This window comes from Lytechinus pictus, chromosome 11 (assembly GCF_037042905.1).
Source record: "Lytechinus pictus isolate F3 Inbred chromosome 11, Lp3.0, whole genome shotgun sequence".
Taxonomy (NCBI): domain Eukaryota; kingdom Metazoa; phylum Echinodermata; class Echinoidea; order Temnopleuroida; family Toxopneustidae; genus Lytechinus; species Lytechinus pictus.
In genome coordinates, this window is record NC_087255.1 from 12,505,740 (window position 1) to 12,526,849 (window position 21,110).

At 36.5% G+C, this 21,110-nt stretch overlaps 1 protein-coding gene across 1 annotated transcript in view; it reads left to right on the plus strand.

Annotated features, from left to right (window-relative positions):
* The first annotated feature begins 1,418 nt into the window (after window positions 1–1,418).
* LOC129270827 (uncharacterized) overlaps window positions 1,419–21,110 on the plus strand; it is a 48,894-nt gene continuing 29,202 nt past the window's right edge. The window contains exons 1-13 of the mRNA XM_054908158.2: window positions 1,419–1,765; window positions 4,415–4,563; window positions 6,405–6,526; window positions 9,940–10,073; window positions 12,044–12,189; window positions 13,275–13,381; window positions 14,302–14,429; window positions 15,069–15,214; window positions 16,477–16,580; window positions 18,014–18,147; window positions 18,696–19,040; window positions 19,348–19,629; window positions 20,733–20,867. Coding sequence (XP_054764133.2) covers window positions 1,696–1,765; window positions 4,415–4,563; window positions 6,405–6,526; window positions 9,940–10,073; window positions 12,044–12,189; window positions 13,275–13,381; window positions 14,302–14,429; window positions 15,069–15,214; window positions 16,477–16,580; window positions 18,014–18,147; window positions 18,696–19,040; window positions 19,348–19,629; window positions 20,733–20,867 — 2,002 coding nt within the window. The 5' untranslated portion in view covers window positions 1,419–1,695. The remainder of the gene's footprint in view (window positions 1,766–4,414; window positions 4,564–6,404; window positions 6,527–9,939; window positions 10,074–12,043; window positions 12,190–13,274; window positions 13,382–14,301; window positions 14,430–15,068; window positions 15,215–16,476; window positions 16,581–18,013; window positions 18,148–18,695; window positions 19,041–19,347; window positions 19,630–20,732; window positions 20,868–21,110) is intronic.

A 21,110-nucleotide genomic window follows, 5' to 3' on the forward strand; every position in this document is an offset into this window, starting at 1 on the left:
ATGCAATGTCAATCGGCAATATCACAAATGCATTTTACAACTATAATCTCAGTTTTCTGAATTCATCGGTTCACTTGCGTAATGCATTGGTGTAGATTCCTTGCATTAACTATCTAGAGTAGATCGTATACATCGTTTATATACAAATTAATCTCCATTATTGTTTAATATTACTGAAAAATAGCGAATTTAAGTGCTCTTCACCAACAACCTTAAAACAAGCCTTAAGAAGGACAAAAAATCCCCAAATTTATCTTAATCCCCAAATATTTTTTCATCTCCAAAGGATTCTAAAAACAAAATTTAAAAAAATTGGGAAACTGATGGAAACCCCCAGATGGCAACGCTGATGACACGGCATTCTACGGTATATGTACTACAAAACAAGACCAGTTCATAGATACAATCTGCACATTGACATTCAGTAAAACTTATTTTTGTAAAATCAAATTACAAAATGCTACTGAAAAGCCCGCTGAAAAGTGCCTTTGTTAACTACTCGGTGCGTGACTGCGCGTAACGTCTTCGTACACGGTCGATATACCGATTAAATTAGCTATTCTTCAGCCAAAGGCCACACACACAAAAGGTGCATTTTGGTTGAGATAATCTTAAAAAAGGGACTTTTTTCACTGAGTGGGATCAGATGATATATTTAGGGGTCATTCATATTGAATTTATAGTCTTGGTTTGTACGCAGGCTTTGTAGCGTGCGCCTGTAATCCAAGCTGCATGGGGTAAGTTATAAATACGAATCAATGCCGAGGTTCGAGTCCCTGTCACGTCTTTTGGATGGTGAAGGTTTGCCCAGACGTAGATATTCGTACCGATTGAAGTCTCTAAACACTCATTTTTGTTTCCATTGATCTTCAAGAATATTTCTACAGAATTCACATCGATCTACATGTATATTGTTTGTTACATAATTTGACCATCCCCTCCATGACCCCCTCTCTTAATCACCTTCTTTCGCTTCTATATCCTCTCAGTCAACCCCCCTCTCCCCTACACTATACCTCTCTCGATTTGGTGACACGACAATTGCTCCTACGACATTTGCTCCGGGTTCAGTATCTCAGAGGGTTATAAGAGTTGGGATTGTGATAAAGTTTTTGGTATAATATAAAAATGATGACAGGTTTATTTAGTTATTTATGTTAGATTTTATGTGACTGTATCTTAACTTAGATATTTACTATCGGAGCAATTGTCGCCGGAACAAATGTCATGGAACCCACGATTTACCCAATCTCTTATAGACCCCTCCCCCCCTCATGACACTTTCTCTTGTCTCCCTCGAGGCATGATCGCTAGTCAATGAAGCATGAATCAACATTTCGTATTCGGGAGAAAGGAGAATGACGAATGCGTCAATCCCCTTTTGTTATTATTGCGTAATAAATAAAGTTTCTCTTTGTATTCAACTCACAGGAAAAGGAAGTAGATAGCAAGAAATCTCCAAACGAGGAAAAGCGATGTATATCACTTCTTCCCCGTTTAGAAGTAATCTCTATTTTTCTAATTTCGGTCGCCATTTAACGAGATTGGTGGTTTGGTGTTACGCACAGTCATGATGTTCTTTTTGAGTTTGTCTTTGTAACTGCTTCACTGTTGATTATTCATTCCTGTTTTTTCTTGTTCGAAACTTCTGATTTGTATACAAATTAAAGTGTGTCGAAGGAAACCGAGTTGAAGATGAATTATTTCTTCACAGAAACCCAAACTACATTGTGTTATTTGTTGTTTCTGATGTGTGTCTTTCAAGGTAATTCATTAATCTTTTATTTAATTATTTAATATAAAGTTTGATTTGTCATATTACATATTGCACACAAGATTGGGTCCGTTTATGGGTGTCTCATAAGCTGAATTCAAATTGAAATAAATTATCTTCAAGATTTAATTAATAACCCGGCAATCGGTATTGAATGGCAATAGTGATGATTCATTTTACAATCCAATGATTTGGGGGTGTTTTTATCAAGTAGAGTTAAATTTAAAATCGATTTAAAGGTTGAACCCCTGATTGTTTTTTGTTGATATTGTACTTAAGTTTCATTCCACTCTTATTCAGGAATCATCCCATTTTTCTGATAGAACATCCCTCATTTATATTCACCCTTATCATATTAACTTCCAATCCTTCATGTACAGCTAGCTCTCTTACACATTAACACATGCATGCTGTACACTCCTCACACAAGGTCCTTTTGTAAAAACTCAGCTTTTTTCACTCCTCTCTCTCTTTCTCTCCCTCTCCTTCTACCTCTCCCTTTCTGATTGGTTTAAGAGGATGCAGTCAAGCTTAGACAACAATTTGCATATAGTTTGAATAGTCAATTTATTTAGCAATTTATTAAGCAAAAAAAGAAATTGCATATGCGTTCAGCTTCGAGACATGTCTGTTCACCTTATAATAAGATAACGAATATCCCTGTATTCTTGTTGAGTATCATTTTGTTTCCCTTCAATGATGGCTAGTTTTATGTACAAATACGTGTAGGCCTAAACAAGCTTGAGGGTAATACTATTATGTAGGTCTATACATGTAGGCATTTACATCTAGGCCTATACATGTAGGCTTACACATTAACGCAGTTAAAATGATTTAAACAATGTTGTTCACTATGTGAATCGCACAGTAGTTGTTTAAACATGTTAAACAAGTGTTATAATCTTTAACAACAAAGTTTGATGTACAAATACGTGTAGGCCTAAACACGCATGAGGGTAATAATATTATGTAGGTCTATACATGTAGGCATTTACATCTAGGCCTATACATGTAAGCTTACACATTTACGCAGTTAAAAATGATTTAAACAATGTTGTTCACTATGTGAATCGCACAGTAGTTGTTTAAACATGCTAAACAAGTGTTTAAAATCTTCAACAACAAAGTTTGAATTAAAATATTAAATCATCAATTATTTAAGCACGGTTGTTTAAGATTTTAAGCACTTGCTTAAACTGTTTAAACAACTACTGTGCGATCCACATAGTAAACAACGTTGTTTAAATTATTTTTTAACAGGGTAGGCCTATACATGAAGGTCTGTACAAAAAAGCCTATAAAAAGTAAAGGAGAAGTCACACACTAGTTGGCGAATTGGTTAGCTTGACGAAGGCACCACAACATCTATAAATAAATCCTAGTTCTTGATATCCAGAATTAAATTCTTGATATAAAAAATGTCAAATATTACATCACAAACTGATTTCTTTATATCAAATATTAACCTTTTTACAAAATTTTCATTAATTCTGTATGTACACATTTATGACTATCTTCTGCAAATGTATCGATTAACGATTGTATTATAAACAAAACGATTAAATATTGTAAGCCAATGAAAAAAAAGATCAAACGAAAAAAAAGGCTTTTCAAAAGTTGTTTTCGATCAACAGACCTACATTTTAGACACTGGCGGATCCAGAGGATATGCCGTTCTAACACACGTGTGCCCCCCTCCCCCCTTTGAAAGCGAAGACATTTTTTGTCAATTTTCCTCGGGAAAATGTGCACCCCCCCCCATTTGGGAAATCCTGGATCCGCCCCTGACTTTAGACAAGCAATATCTCGAATGGTGACAACCTTTAGTGAGCTTACTTATCGTATTTTTAAAATTATTTGATCATTAATCTTCGTTTGTTGTCATATATCTGTTTTTTTTTTATTCAACTTGAAATTGAACTGGTACATGCTTACACATTATTGAGGCTTCGAAATCAGTATGCATACTAAATTAATAAATTAAAAGTATATTAGTTGGTAAGCATTATAAGTGGCCACAATTTGTAGTATTCGTAGTCTAATAGCAACATCAGACGTATATCGCCTGCGTTTAGCATAACAGCTGAAGGTGGAGGTGGAGGTGTCGAATCCGAGTGGTTTAAGGCGCCTGACTATACATTGAAAGTCCGGGGTTCGGTCCCCGGCCGCGGCACCTATGCCTGTGAGCAAGGCATTCAATCGACAATGCTATTTTATCCTGCATTGTCGATTAAATGGAAATGCTATACGCATTCTTGGTAACTAGGTGTGCACTTTATGTTTAAAAAAAAATTAAAAAAATAACAGCAAAGGCAAGTACAATAACTGCAGCCTCCGCCAAGATTATCGGCTCAGAGAGACCGCGGAGTGCCGGAGTATATCTAGACCCCTCCGTGTAGGGTGTTAACAAAAGGAAGACCAAAGACTTTAAAAAATCCCCCAAATTGTCTTAAATTCTTTGAATTCATCTTTTTACTGGGCAATCGTGTGACCCGGGGCAGATATTTTCATCTAAAATATCATATTTAATCAAATTTGGTAACACCTCATTCATTTACCCCGTGTTGCGCTTTTTTTTCTACAGTAAACATCTGATATGCCATTCAAATAGTTTTATTTTTCCCTTGCCACTTTGCCTAGTTTATAGTCAACAATGCCCTGATTCTTTCATCGAGTTCGGAGATGCAAAATACTGTTACCGCCATGGAGGAGTACCGTTTGACAGCGCACGGGTCTACTGCAAAGAAATCGGTGGAGATTTAACAATTATTACATCCCAGGAACAAAATGTAAGTAAAAATAATATTTATCACCAACAAATGTAAATCAATCGATTTATGGATTGCTTTCTTGGTTTTGTTTAAAATGCTTCTCTGTCAAATCTACTATTTTGTCACAGTGCTTGTTTTGGGACACTGGTGTCATTTTATATATTGTTTTAAATGTTTACTCTCGGTTGCGTAGAACATTTACAGATGTTGATTTGATATGTATTATCATTGTTGTTATTTCAATTATATCATCATCATTATTCTTCTTATTATTGCTTTAGTCAATATTGCCATAATTATAATTACTATCGTCATTCTGGTCACCTAATAATAATTTCCCAACATAAGCGAATAATTATATATTGATTCTTATTTTTGGTTATAATTATTTGAAAACTAAAGCGGCAGTTGTGGGTATCTTTTTCTACACCGGGGTCTCGTAGCAAAAAGGTTAGCGATTAATCGTATGGTTGGTTTTCACGATAGATTGTACATTGTAGTCAATGAAATCAATCGTAGACAAATGTTCTACGATCATTGCTAAGCTTTGTGTTACGGGCCCCTGCACCACTATTGCGCATAACGTTAGAACAAGCAACTTCATATAGTAATACACTGTGAAAACTGGACCCCGTCGTACAAAGAGTTGAGATCGATCCGATCAATCATAACTATGGACGGCTAGCAACATCAACATCTAAAATGCAAATTTGTTCAAAATATTTTCCAGGTATGACGTATATTGATACAATCGTCATTCTCTTGAAGATTCAGTGTGATTGTCTTTGTTTAATAAGGAGATGATAATAATAATAATAGCTGGATTTATAAAGCGTTTTTTGTCAGAGGATACAAAGCGCTGCTATTATTACCCCGGCTTTAGCTCGAGATTGTGCAAATTTCCTGTAGAAAAAAAAAGTTGAGATTGATTGGATAAATCGTAACTCTTTGTAGGACGGGGCCCTGATGTGTTTAAACAGGGGTGTTAAGAATGACAACTATTGGTGTCCCGAGAGGACCACACCATTGGGTGCTAAAATTACACCAAGAGATTGAATATAACACCAAAGAAGTAAAAGTAAGAACAAGCAATATAGAATAAACGCTGTGAAATTCTGATGTGTTTCAACCGGGGTTTTAAGAATGATACCAGTTGGTTTTCCGAGAGGACCACACCATTTGGTGTCAAAATTACACCAATAGATCGAACATAACACCAAAGAGTGTAAAAGTAAGAACAAGCAATATAGAATAATACACTGTGAAAAAACTGATGTGTTTAAACTGGGGTGTTAAGAATGATACCTATTGGTGTCCCGAGAGGACAACACCATTGGGTGTTAAAAGTACACCAATAGATTGAACATAACACCAAAGAGTGTAAAAGTAAGAACAAGCAATATAGAACAATACACTGTGAAAAACCGATGTGCTTACACTGGGGCGTTAAAAATGACACCAATTGATGTCGTCCCGAGAGGACCACACGATTAATTACACCAAGAGATTGAAAATAACACCAAAGAGTGTAAAAGTACGAACAAGCAATATAGAATAACACACTGTGAAAAAACGGGGGTGTTAAGAATGTCACCAATTTGTGTCCCGAGATGCATCACGCCATTGGGTGTTAAAAGTACACCAAGAGATTGAAAATAGCACCAAAGAGTAAGAGTTACAACCAAAGGTGTTGCAATAACACCCACAGGTGTTGAATTACCACCAACAATTTAAAACCGGAGTAGAATGACTGGTGCTATGTACACCGCTCAACAACATAGTGTTTGTTGTGCACTTTGAACATAATGCACCACATTTCAAGTATTTATGTTATGATTCTGAATGACGTTCATCCACAGGAATTTCTCGCAGAAAATTTGGTATCGGCACCTTCAAGCTCCAACGACAGATATCGTTACTGGATTGGCTTGAATAGAAATGACAATGGCAATCTGCGGTACATCAATGGAGACGCTCCAAGGTAAATGTTTAGAGAGAGAGGAATAATTTTTGGGAAAATTGGTGATGATAATAAACATAATGATGACGACGACGATGATGATGATGATGATAATAATAATAGTAGTTATATTGGCAATTTCCATATAGATACGGAGATATGGATATATTCAACTGAGCATTACATGGGAGATAACAATAAGATAAAATCATAAAGGATTACTTCCAATTAATAATTATTGATGTATAATCTCCTCAACCACATAAATACAATACTATTTAGCATTTTTCGTTGCCCCGACTGACTAATATTCCAATATTTCTTTAAAATGCAGCAGCTAATCAATGATACAAAATCATAAAGTTGATTATCATAATCGGATAGACAGAGAGATAAATCTGTATATAAATATTCTTCTATTTTTTTTTTATTCTGCATTTATATGTAATACAATACAGGGATAGAAGACCAAACATGTAATAATCCTAACGCACATTGCTCGATTTGACCGCGACCGTCACAGTCTTGAGTAGGCCTACTTTTTATTGAATACTGCTTTGTCTTACACATTTGCTTTGATCTGAAAAGTAAAAAAATGAAATAATAAAAAACCCTCAATATCGAGAGAAAGAGTGCCAAATAATTGATTGAAAATAGAAGAAAAGAAAAAGTTAGAGAGTGGTTGGTTGACTGGTCATTAAACTTGCAAACGCACTTTCATTCTAAAAATGATTTGTCAAAATAACCATTCTCTGGGTTAATATGATTGTGTCCGACCGCTGAAATTTGTCAAAATCAACCGAACACTTGCAAGTAGATTGTAGCCAACATGGGCGGAAATCCCAGGGGGGACAGGGGGGACGTGTCCCCCCTACTCAAAATAGTAGGGGGGACACAATATCAAATGTCCCCCCTACTATTTTTTGTCTGTTATGATGGTAAGAAATACATCATTCTAAATCGAAATAAAACATGTATTTTGGGACGAGTTGGGACGAGATGACCGTACTTTTGGGATGATAACCTTTTTTTTGCTTGTCAAATTTTCCCGCCCCTTGTCCTCATAGGCGGATCCAGGGGGGCCGAGGCCCCCCCCCCCCCCCCTATTGGCGGAGCAAAAAAAGGAAAAAACGGGAAAGAAAGAAGGAAAAAGGAAAAAAGGAGGGAAAAAGAGAGGAGAAAAAGAAGAGGAGGACGACCAGTGCATAAAATAAGATGAGGGGAAAACTTGGAAAATAAAAAGAATCTTTCGTGCCACTATATAAAATTTTCGCTCGCGCTTCGCGCTCGCATTGCCTGTTAGGTGATTTACATATCTTGTTCAATATGGAGCTCAAATATCAAGTGTAGAAGTCAATATACAAAACATATTTCACCTCGGAGATCGCACTTTCATTATTTTGTGTGATTTACAAATTGATTTTTAAAAAGTGCTCTGTAAAAATGTCAGTTTTATGGTCTGAATAATTTTATCAACATTTGCTGCTTGCGCTGCGCGCTTGCAAATTGTGATTTATCAGGTACCTATTATTTTCATATATTCCATAAAGTTTTCAAAATATCCCTTCTCAGGTCTGATTGTCAAGACGTATCAGCTAGCGCTGCACGCTGGCATTTTGATTGGCGAGTTATGTATGTTTTAATATTGATTATACAACAAACTACTTAAAATCCCCTTTTCATGACGGTTTATCAAAAATGTTAGCTCGCGATTTGCGCTCACATTAATGGTTAAAAATATATTAACTGATGCATCCTATTCATAATTACAAAAGTGAAATGTCCATTTCTTATGCCATAATATCATAAGATTTCGCGCCCTCATTAGGTGTTAATAAATATGATATTAATTTAATAATTAAATTGTCCCTTTTGTTTCATCTCGCGCTTAGCAAGAGGAATAGGAAGATAGTCATCATTTTCATGACATGTCGTAAGGATGTCCCGGTCCTATATAAAAACTCAAAGTAATAATAATGACAATTTTAGCTCTTTTTTTAAAGTGCAATCCATATCCACCTTACAATTTTCCTACAAAGTGCTTGAAATATAAAGCTGTAATTGACTCTTTTTTCAGATCGGAATATCAAAGTTTCATGATTTTCATGATTAAAGATGTATTTAGAATGCCTTGATTCTAGGTCTAAATATGAAACACGCGCGCGCATGTTTATTAAAATACTCAACTTGTTCTCTATTTAAATCATTATCCAGTTTCAGATCACAATATCAAAATTTTTCTGCTCGCGCTTTGTGCTCGCATTATTGATGTAGGAAGACCCCCTATTACTCATCCTTTTCATGATTTACAAAACATTGATTTTGATTGATTTATTTTATTTAAACACGGTAAATAGCCCTCGATCAGCCTATGGCTGTTTACAAAACATGAACAGGGTGGCCCATTTTTAGGTCTAAATCTCGATTTTTTTCTGCTCGCGCTTCGCGCTCGCATCAATTGTTGAATTATATAGCTATCCTGTTCACGATTACAAAAATTGATTAAAATTTTCCATTCTTTCTTTAGAAATTTTCAAAAATTTTCAGCTCGCGCTTCGCGCTCGCATTTTTTTATTGTTGAAATATGTAACGCCTTCATGGCTAAGTGCAAGTAGTCCTTAACAGGTACCTTTTCAACAGGTACGTATATAAAAATTTTCTGCTCGCGCTATGCGCTCGCATGACTAATACTCATCCTTTTCATGATTTACAAAACATGAATAGAGTGTCTCGTTCAGTAAATATTAAAGGACTAAATCTCGAAATTTTCCGCTCGCGCTTCGCGCTCGCATCAATTGTCTTCTTATATACCTATCCTGCTTGAGTTACAAAAAGTGCTTAGAATTTCTATTCTTTAGGTGAAAATTTCAAAATAATCAGCTCGCGCTCGCATTATTTGATTGTTAAATGCTAACTGCACGCAGTCTTTAAAAGGTATCTTTTCCATCAGTTCATTTCTGCTCGCGCTTTGCGTTCGTAGTAATTATTAAGTTGCATACAGATTTTTTTTCACGATAACAAACATTGCCCAGAATGTTCAAATTTTAAGAAAAAATACATGAAAATTTCCAAAATATTAGCTCGCGCTTCGCGCTCGCATCATATAATTAAGGATTATGATATTACATATGAATAAAGCTTAGAAGTGACTGATGAGGACTACCCCTTCAAAGAAACAAACACAAATCATCTTCGAGCTGCCGATCGGGGAAAATATGGCTGAAACAAATTTCCGAACCCCCCCTATTGGCGAAGGCTGGATCCGCCCCTGTGTCCCCCCTACCTTTTGGGAGAGATTTCCGCCCCTGGTAGCCAATAATTTGGTTAATTTTGGCCCATTTTCTCGTTCGGACACATAAAAACCAAAAAGAATGGTAATTTAAACTAATTCTTATTCGAGAGTACTAATAATTCTTTTTTTTGGTCTCTGTTAGCTATACAAACTGGGTATCACCAGCGGCAGAAAACGATTGTGCTTTTATCATAGGATCTCAGCTCGACATACATGGACAATGGGACAGAAATCCATGTTCAAACTTTCGCCGAAGTATTTGTCAAATATTTAAAGGTAAGGACAAATTAGAGGACGAAGCTGTGAAACAAATTTACTGAAAAAAAGCAATGACAAGAAATGTAAGGACCGACAGAAAACATGGTAGATAAAGCCAATACACTCTTAAAAATATCGAGCAAGATCTCGACTAGATTTTCTGGTCACTCTATTGGAACGACGTTTTAGTGTTTTTACCAGATTCTAGTCATTTCGACCAAAATTCTATTTACTCTCCAAAACGTTTGGCTATCTATAAATTATTACTAGTATTGTTTTGTGCTCTGACTAGTTTCGGTGACTAGAAATGATAAAGCGCTCAGGGGATCTTATAATATTCTAGTAGTTACACTCTAAAAAAAAGTTTACCCAATATTGGGTAAAATGGGAACGTGCATGTTTGTTAGGTAAAAAGATGCTAAATATTTTGTAAATTTACGTAATGTTGCGTTGAAATTTATCCTTAAAACATGCATTTTGCCCAATATGCGGTGAAAAAAATACCCAGCAAATATGCAGATTCTCTTTTTACCCAATATTGGGCAAAATTTTTTCCCCAGTGTTTTTAGAGTGTAGATATTACAACCTTCCATGCAAATTTGACTTAGTTTTTCTGAGGGGGTGTGTTGCACGTCAATTTTTGTTCCCAAAGTCAATCATAAATCTAGCAATTAATTGCAAATGTGCACTTGATCTTCTTCTTGCAACAAGAATTAAAAATAAAGTTTGCTTATAGTAAAAATTGATATATCAATTGTAAATTAGCAACAGAAATTTGCAATTGATTCCAAATATTTTATAGCAACACCCCCTCACAGTGTATCACACCTTAAATCAGGGCCGGTTTCATTATGGCAACTACCACTGTAAAAGTCGTAGAAGCCACTCACAATCAAGGTTTCCATGACAGTTACAACAAGGGCAAAGTTACCATAGTTGTATACAACCATAGTAACTCTTTATCAAACCGATACGGGATTTTGCAAATTGGGTTTAGTGATCTGTAATCATGGAGGGGTTGGGGGCTGGGGGCATTTCTGATACCTTTTATTGAATTTGTCTACAGAGCCAATTGCGGTTTGTGCGTTAAGAGAGTCAAACACATCAGTGGCGTAGTCAGCCAAAAACAAAATGAAGGGGCCAAACATGGCGTATGGGGCAAAATTCATAAAAAGCTGGAGCGATCTTTTAAAGAAAAAAATACCCAATGTTTAAGAAGATATAATATAATATTTTCCGTTTTTTTTCTACCCCCCCTTTTCCTTGGTTGTATTTTTTTTATATCTTTTTTTTGTGGGGGGGGGGGGGGGTGATCCATGGCCCCCATCTGTACGCCAGTGAAATACATGTCAATCGGAGATGGAATCGATTAATCTGTGACCCGATTTTGTTATCCATCCTGGTTTTCGACATGACTTTTGCTTAAAACTATATCAGAATATATGTCTATTCACTGTTTTATTCTCCCACGAAAGAAAACTCCTTTTTTGTATGTAACCTTCCTATTCCGTTATCACTGTTGCTGATATTCTTTTTTGAATGATTCCTTATTGAAAGATGAAGGCTTTTTAATTCCAACTAAGAAGGAGAGGGAGGAGAAGATCGAAAACGAAGAAAAAGAAGAAGAAGTAGAAGAAGAACACGAAGAAGAGAAAAGAGATAAAAGAGAATGTTCTTTTTACTCTTCAAATGCCTCAAATTCAACCACAATATACGTTTAAATTCCAAGGAAGTACAATAATCCCTCGTGTTAACAGTTGGATTTGTTAGATTTGCATTTTCTGACCATCTCTAAATCTTACTTTCGGAAGTTCATAGTCACTGTAGGGTTGGAGTTATGCAACGTGTCTGTTGACTTAACTGGTAAAAGTCGTCAAACTGATATTTTACTAACGACATTACTATCAAAATCTAAAAAGCAAATAGAGGATTAATCAAAGGAAGTATTTTTTTTTAATAAAAAAATTCTCTCATTTCACTTATTCAAGCTTTACCCTTGAACAGCTGGGTACCAATAGGAAACACTCTTTACCACGTGACAGAAGACTGGACCTCTCGAACTTATAACGGCGCCAAAGAATACTGTTTGAACCTTGGAGGGAGTCTCGCTCAACCACGATCTCAACGAGCCAACGTAAGTACAGAGCCTCTCTGCCAAAAAAAAATAATAAAAAATAACCTTTGCTATCCACTGGTAATAAGCTTTCGAGCTTTCATGGGTTATCCTGTTCAAGTCTACTGATTTTATTGTTATTGTATAAAACCCATTAATAGGGTTTGGTGACTTGGCTAATGAAATCAATCAGTCGATCAATGGCATTTAAAAAAGAGCAAATTTCATCTTATGGAACAAAGAACAGTGCTTGTAAATGTCACCCGGGGCCCGTAACACAAAACTTAGCAATGATCGTAGAACAGTTTTCTACGATTGATTCCATTGACTACAATTTACAATCAATCGTGAAAATCAAGCGTACGATCAATCGCTAACCTTTGTGTTACAGGACCCTGAAGGGGTTTTACCAGTGAGTTTCAATCCCAAATTTGAATTTTTTTTCCAGGGCCCCGTTGCATAAAAGTTACTCTTATGGTAACTTTGCCATCCAATGGTAACTACTGTGGTATCAACGCCAGTCAGAAGTAAGGATTCCTAGCAAGTTACCATTACATGGAAAAGTAACCATAATGGTAACTTTTATGCAACGGGGCCTTCGTCATGACAATTGTTGATGAAACGCGCCCTCAAAATCAAGTCGTTTTTTTTCCGCGTCCCCCTTTGGCAAGACGTTTGTCTGCATTTGCCACTCTCCACCCAGGTGCAGTAAATGGGTACCCGGTAGGAAGAACTCCTTGAATGCTGGAGCACCTAATCATGGTAGCCGTGCTAAAGTCGGATAATAGTATGCAGCGATAGATAAGCGCTAAATAATTGTTCATATCAATATTATTTATGATGATGATGATGATTATTATTATCATTATTTTTATTATCACCATCTCCATCATTATTATTATCGTTATCATTATCTTATTTGTGATTGATTGCAACTCGTTCTCCAAAGAGTCCCAGAACTGCAAGTGTGATCTAAATATATTATTCGAGATTATAATATGTATGTACGGTTTGCTCAAACCAACTACCATTCTCATAATTCATAGAAAAGCGTACGTGTCTCCTCGGAAGTGTCATAATCTGTTTGTATTTTGCATCACTTGCAGGATTTATTACAAGCTGATAGTGGAAGTTCTGGAGTATGGATTGGATTAAATGATATCAATGAAGAAGGAACATACCAATGGGAGGATGGTACACTGCTAGGAGGAAGGTACTCAGCTCTTCTCAATTTTTTTCTCGATATACACGTCTATAACAAAAAGTGTGGGTGTGTGTGTTGTGTGTGAGGTGCCGTAGCCGAGTGGTCTAAGGCGCCTGACCATAAATGGAAATTCCGGGGGTCGATCCCCGGCCGCGGCACCTAGGCATTTAATCGACCATGCTCTTTTATCCTGCATTCAAATAAATGAAAATGTATGCATTCTTGGTAACCAGGTGTGCACTTGTTAAAAAAAAAAGTGTGTGTATGCGTATGTGTGTGTGTGTGTGTGTGTGGGGGGGGGTGCTTCCGCGCAACCGCTGCTAACGAAAAACTTTTCTGGAATTATATCAAACCTTTGGACTATCCACCTATATAGAATTGTAGTTTTGGAAGCCTCATATATCATTAAAAGCTTTCAAAATGAGGATGATATAAGAAAACAGTGTCACTATGGCTTATATGCTTTTCACACTGCACATATTTTCCTTGACCTACGGGAACAAATAGTATGGGGCTAAGAAAAAAAGCTTAGCCCACTTCAGTTTCACACTACATTTTGGTAAAGTGGGCTAGCAGGGAAAATAGTACGGTACTGGCCCTGCAAAAAAGCAGGGTTAGCCGGCTTATTGCCGTGCTAATGCTAGCACCACAATTGTGCTTACAGATGCAGTGTGAAAAGAAACAGGGCTAAGGAAAACTGGGGCTAAGAATTAGCCAATCACAGAAGTCGAAATTGCACGTAAATCACGCTATGTGTGGCAAAAATCATTAATATTAATGAGCTGTGCGATAGTCCGGGGTTAAGGATAGTATGAGGTTAAGGAAATGCAGTGTGAAAAGCATATATCTGTGTTTATAGGGTCAACATGAGTGATTAAAAGCTCCCCAATAATAATTGATGAACTCAATATTGTTTACTTTTCTCTTAGTTCACCTTGGTGGGAAGATGGCGAGCCTACAGCGAACTCTGGTTTGGATTGTGTTCAATTGTCTCCGAATGGATGGAGAGTACAAACATGTTATGCTCAACTCAGATTTGCTTGTCAATTAAATCAAGGTACAATCAGTATTATCATCAATACGCTAATTTCATTTTTTTTTCATCATGTCATCTTATTGATGTTTTCGATCACCATAATTTATATCGATGTTACTTTCATCATTTTATCACTTAATTTTCTTGTTATAATCATTATCATTACTATTATTTAATTTTCATTGTTACAATAACTATCAGCATTTTATTGTATATCATATTATTATCATTATTGATTATATTATTGTTGCTATTATGATTAGTAGAATGATAATAATAATATAGATATAATTACCCAGGGTATCCACTACAGTTCTGAAAACTGTTCTCCCAGCGGGCCCTGCTATTATTATTACCTCGGCTTTAGCTGGGCTGCCTAGGCACTCAAGCATTCGAGGAATTTCTCCCTACCAGGTACCCATTCACCTCACCTGGGTTGAGTGCAGCACAATGTGGATAAATTTCTTGCTGAAGGAAATTACGCCATGGCTGGGATTCGAACCCTCGACCCTCCGTTTCAAAGGCAGAAGACTTATCCACTGGGCCACAACACTTATTATTATTACTATTATGATGATTATTATTATCACTATAAATAGTAATTAAATAGTGCATACATCTAATTTCCAGTTTAAATCTCACTGTGTCATTTCCCATTAGCACTTCCACTCGGTAATTGGATCCCATTTGGTAAGAACGACTACTTCAGGTTGCCATCTTGGCTGACTCTCCCCTTCCTAGATGCAAGGGATTATTGTCAAACTCTGGGCGGAGATATCGCACAACCGAAGGACGATCAGTCACACGTATGTATCCATTCTTATAATAATTAAAGGGATGGTCCGGGCTGAAAATATTTATATCTAAATAAATAGAGTAAAATTCACAGAGCAAAATGCTGAAAATTTCATCAAAATCGGATACCAAATAACGAAGTTATTGAATTTTAAAGTTCATCAATATTTTGATGAACATCGTCATGAATATTGATTAGGTGGTCTAAAGCTGTCACATCCCCTCTTTCCTTTTTCTTATGTTATTACATGAAATAATAAATGTTTCATATTTTCATACATGTGTAAATGATGTGTCTCCATTATGATGAAATAAGTTGCGGCAATAAATAACTAATGCCCTTAATCAGTTGTCAATCCAATTGTTATAGTTCTTGGTAGAAAAAAATTAAATAAACCTAATTTCATATAGTAAAATACAAAAGAACAAGTGGGGATATGACATCATCAGCCCACCTAATGAATATTTATAAAGACACGCCTAGAACTGTTTCACCGGAATAATGCAAATCTTGAAAATTCAATAACTTTGTTATTTGTTATCCGACTTTGATCAAATTTTCAGCATTTTGCTTTGTGAATTTTACTCTATTTATTGAGATATAAATATTTCCAGCCTGGACCATCTCTCGAACTTTCATGAGTTTTAACATTTTATGGTTCAGTCACGTCGGCCCTTATTAACCAATTTGTAAAAATTGAAATATTGTATAATTGTATAATTAATGAGTTCTGCATATAACTTTTTTTTGTGAAAAATAAGCGAAACTTTAGTTAAAATGTCATAACTTTCTTATTTACATCCGATTTTGATAAAATTTTCAACAATATGCTTGTTGGAATTTTCTCTATTGATTCAAATCAACATTTTTCTGGACTTGATTTTCAAAGGTGGACCACGCCTTAATCAGAGCGCGGATCGAGCTGGATTAAAATAGGCAGTACTATATAGGGTCATTTTGTTTTTGCACAACAGTCGGTTAATTCTCAAAGGTATTGTGTATAATCTAGCTGGATCCGCGCCTGCCTTCATTTTAGATAATTTTATTTCTACTTTCTGCATACGATAAAGCGACTGAGCGAAAAATTTGTATTCTATCAATCATATGCCTATCGATAAACTATAACCCCCCAAATGTTTAAAGTATTTCGACCATTTATGCTAGCCAACTAGTATAGCCTTGGTTTTGACATTACAATAACTTGGCTCCTGCAGTTTATATAAAATATATTACAGTAAACATCGTTATGTATGCCTCTCAAATTAATGCCAGGATTTCCTTCAAGAAACGGTCGATACAGCGTTTTGGATAGGATTATCTGACACGGAGGAAGAAGGGACATATTTATGGATAGATGGGACTATACAAGGAAACAGGTAATTATCCTTATATTTCATCTATCAAAACACCCACATTCTGTGATAAAAATCCTTGGAAACTCCATAAAATGATTCTCATTTGACTGTTATTCTGAAGAAACTTACATGTAGTTTGTCAACCTGTTGGATATTGATTTCTAAAAAAAATTACCAATAATGACCAAAATATATTATATTCTGGGCAATTATTATCCAATTGAGCAAATTTATTTCCCAAATTATTAGCTTTTATTACCTGATTTAGGCAGACTTTAACCACTAGTTGTGCGGACAGTATGTTGCCCATGCATGCAGGGTTGGTTAAAAGTTGGGCAAAAAATGTAAGCAACAAAACCCCTATACCTTGCGTGCGGGTAAAATTGCAAAATTATTCATGTGTCTACTCTAATTACGTCACAGTCGTTGTTTGACAGTTTAAACAATTAACCATTCTTATTTTAATGAATGTTTCTTGAAAAGATGTTAGACACTTTTTTAAAATGTTAAAGTGACGTTCATTTAGTGATCAGCGTTGTATAAAAGATAATTATGCACATGTTCAACAGAATTCTATTGGAGTACTAAGCGTTCTTGGGGAACGTTCCCGTCCTTCGTCGTAAAGTCCCTAAAGGCGACCGCACACCTAACGATTGGTCTACGACCCGATTTCATAATAAAATGTTGTAGAATTTGATGCTAATATTGAGACTTGGAATATCTTACTGTGTAATGTTCGAAATCACCGTACGAATACATATGTTCAAATCTGTGACTATGCTATCATCCACCTTAGAACAAAAGCGAATTTAATATTTGTTTGTTTGTTTGTTTGATTTCCGTCATAAAAAAAATACATAACAATATATATACAAGAGATACAAGGAGTAACATACACATACATAATGAAATAAATTCTAAACATTGATTAAAAAAGAAAAGAAAAAAAAATGATTGATTGAAACATGTTAAGGAAGTTAAAAGATCAAACTTAAGACAAGAGACGGTTGGATAACCCATATTCAGCTGCACCAATTATATGTGCGGCTGGTCTTCCATGGGGACCAAGTAAAAGAGAGTCATAGGGAGCGGAAAATGAGAACAGAAAAGAAAAGACAAAAGAGGGAAATGAAGGAAGAAAGAAAAGAAAAGGTAGAAAAAAAAAAGAAAAAAAATATATATATTGTCGTAATGACGTCATAGCAGTCGTACGATTGGCTACGATTTGAAACTAATTTGGCCTTTACTCAAAAATAAAGGTTTGCAATCTTTCAAAATGGTTATATTAGTATTCTTTCAATTAATCTTAACCTCAAATAAAATGATATGTTCCATTCACATTTTCAGAAAATGAGCAAAGTGCGATTTGTTCCAAAATCGGATCGCGAACAGTCGTAAGGTGTGCGGTGGCCTTAATACACGTACTATCTACTTTGTGAATTATTCTCCTGCAGCTTTCCTCCATGGGCACAGGGATCTACACCTCAACCCAGTGAAAACAATGACTGCGTTTACATTCGAAGAGCCGGTGGCTGGAGTGTCAGGGAGTGCACCGCAGCAACACGATTTGTCTGCGAAAAGTCGCGAGGTAAATTTTGATTGGTCAACCAATGTGAGACAAAACCCCGAACTGTAATTAATCAAAGTAGGGTTATGAGAGAAGATGGAATGAAACAAATATAAACTAGGCAAACAACCGCCGGATGAAACCTTCAACAAACTAATGATATAGCTTTTTACTCATTTACAGGTATTTTATTTGACTATAGGTGAGTTGCGTCTGTTCTGGGTATTTATCTAAACATTCCTGACATTTCACTGTCAGAGCAAATGGGTATAAGAGTAGCCAAAGTTAGTTCAGCGGAACAATCGATCCTACAGAGACGGAAGCTTTGGTACAGTAGAGAAGTTGCCATGAAAATTGAAATTGGTTGTTTTCTAATTAGATTAACCAAATTTTCTCGATTTGTTAATGCTTATAGAGTAACCAACCGAAAATTAATCTTGAAAATTATGAACCAGGTTATCTACTTCAATCAATAGAGATCATAATAAGACCATTTCAAATCCGTTTTAGGTCTACAAAAATATGGATTCATCTAGTTGACCTATTCGTTTAATATTTCTCCCATGCAGCTCCGGAGCCGATTCTACCTATCCGTCTAACCGCCGCAACCCAAACGCCATTCGGTTCCGACTCCGGAGCTCTGAGGTACCTGTGCCTCTTGAGCTCTCCTGATGCTGATGATCCTACCATCACTGTCACCACACAGAGACTTGTAAAGCTCAGCCAGTCATCTGTTGATGATGACCTGACCGTGCCTGGGGTCAATGAGGCCATGAACCCGGATTCCTTACCCGTAGTCATTGATCAGAGCTTACCCTTAGATGCTAATGGGATGGGTGTGTTCGAATGCAAGGCCTCATTGTCACCCGCCGGATCAACAACCTCGGTATCAACAGTCATATTGCTACATTCAAGTAAGTATAATTAATCTTTATTTTTATTCAATTTGATTTATGTAAAAAAGGCAAATAATAATGAATATAAGGGAATAGAATTTTGTTGGATCGTTCTTATAGCTGTGCCATCGCACTTTATTTTACTGTGGAGTAACGTTAGATAGTAATACATCTGTCTCTTTTTTTCCATCAATAAGGATAGAAATTGGTAGTAATGACAATTGCTATCATCCTTCTTACTGATAGTGCTACTGAGACTTATCCAATGAGTCACAACACCTCAAATATTCTAAGATATCTTCTGATGAAATTCCATGCCATATAGGACAGTATCAACCGGCTGATGGTCGATTCACGAAGTCAGTCTACCCTGGGGGTAACATATCACTGGGTGTCAGTAAACTAGAGATGGACATGGATCTCTCGAAGGTGATATGGCGGAGATTCTCAAACCTCAATTCATTGGACTCGACGCTGGGCCAGAGCATGGGACAGCTCCACCATGACGTCACAATGGCAGAGAGTCAAGATGCTGATGTCTACGGGACTTACACGGATGGAGAGATCATTAACCATGAACAAAGCTTCATTCGATTGATCGTGATTGGTGAGCTAATGATTTAAAAGTCTTTAAACCGTAACATGAATGACGTCAACAGTATTTCTGATATTTTTATTGGTATTAAAGGCAAAAAGAATGTGACACTGAGAAGAATCCCACTGCCACGACTGGGATGTTTCTTTTCTCATATTATTTTTCGCTGATTCTCCTAAATCCTAACAATTTGGTGTTATGCACAGGCGGTGATTTCATTAGATATTTTGTCCATGGGGTGGGGGGGGGGGTGGGAGAAGATGACCCTCTCCAATATAGCCTGTACAAGACACAAAAATCTAGAAAGGGGGGCACCTGGGATCGCAACAAATGGAATTGTGTTTCAGTGGTCATTCGATGTACTCTATGATCATTCAAAGGGCTAGCTTGTTTGTATTTCCATGATCTTTCGACAGACGCTCATTTTTTTTTTGGGGGGGGGGGATGGAGATCAAGAGATCCTTGAAATATCACTAAAAGAACAGCGAAAGAACGTAAGGCTTGTCTAACTTCAGAAAGACAAGAATTTTCAGTCAGTCCTTCAAAATTCTCTTCGGGCACTTGGTGACTTTTTCCGAGTTCTGTAAGTGGTCTTGGTTAGTCTTTTAGAGATTTTGAGTGATCTGTCAAACATCTCTGGCAGTACACAACATAATCGTTTAGTGATCTCTTACTCGTCCTAATGGTCTCTCATTGAACCTTCCACAGTATTCAATGACTTACAGGAATCTTATTGGGTTATCTTTGGCCTTTCAGTGGCCTTTCAGGAATTTTTAAAACCATTCTACAAAGACTGTTAATTCAGTAATCTTGGAGACTGCTCAAATAAGTATTAGTAGTAGTATTAGTAGTAGTAGTAGTAGTAGTAGTAGTAGTAGTAGTAGTAGAAGTAGTAGTTGTTGTTGTTGTAATCCTTAATCTGGTTTTCGTCCAAGTGCATTTTCGGTATTTTGAGAGTCTCAGATCAGTGGAATGGGGGCCTTACCCAGCTTAGCCGTTGACACGTTAAAAGCCTTGCCTGATTGACTCTCATACTTCACAGTTCAAAAACTGTATCGGGTCTTATTATCTTATCATTTACATGATATCTCTTGCTTTGTATCTTTTGTTGACAGGTTGCCCAGAAGGACGTTGGGATCCTCCTAGTTGCCTAGGTGTTTGTGATAATTGTTACAATGGAGGGATCTGTCATCAGCAATCAGGGACCTGTGTCTGTCCGCCGGGGTTCTCTGGAAAGAATTGCCTAACAGGTGAATATAATTATTTGTTGTGCCTGGGAGGCGAAAAGTGAACTGAATCACTGTGACCCGCAGGCCTCTCTCCTCCCAATATAACTGATTAGGGGAGTGCAAGTGGATATACCAACAATGATACACACAAATAATGATACATAAATAATATTGAGACACAATGACACGTTTTTCTAATGTTTGCCAAATTGACTAACCTAGAAAGCAGTCAGAATATTTAGCTGGATTTCAGCAGGGGAGTGA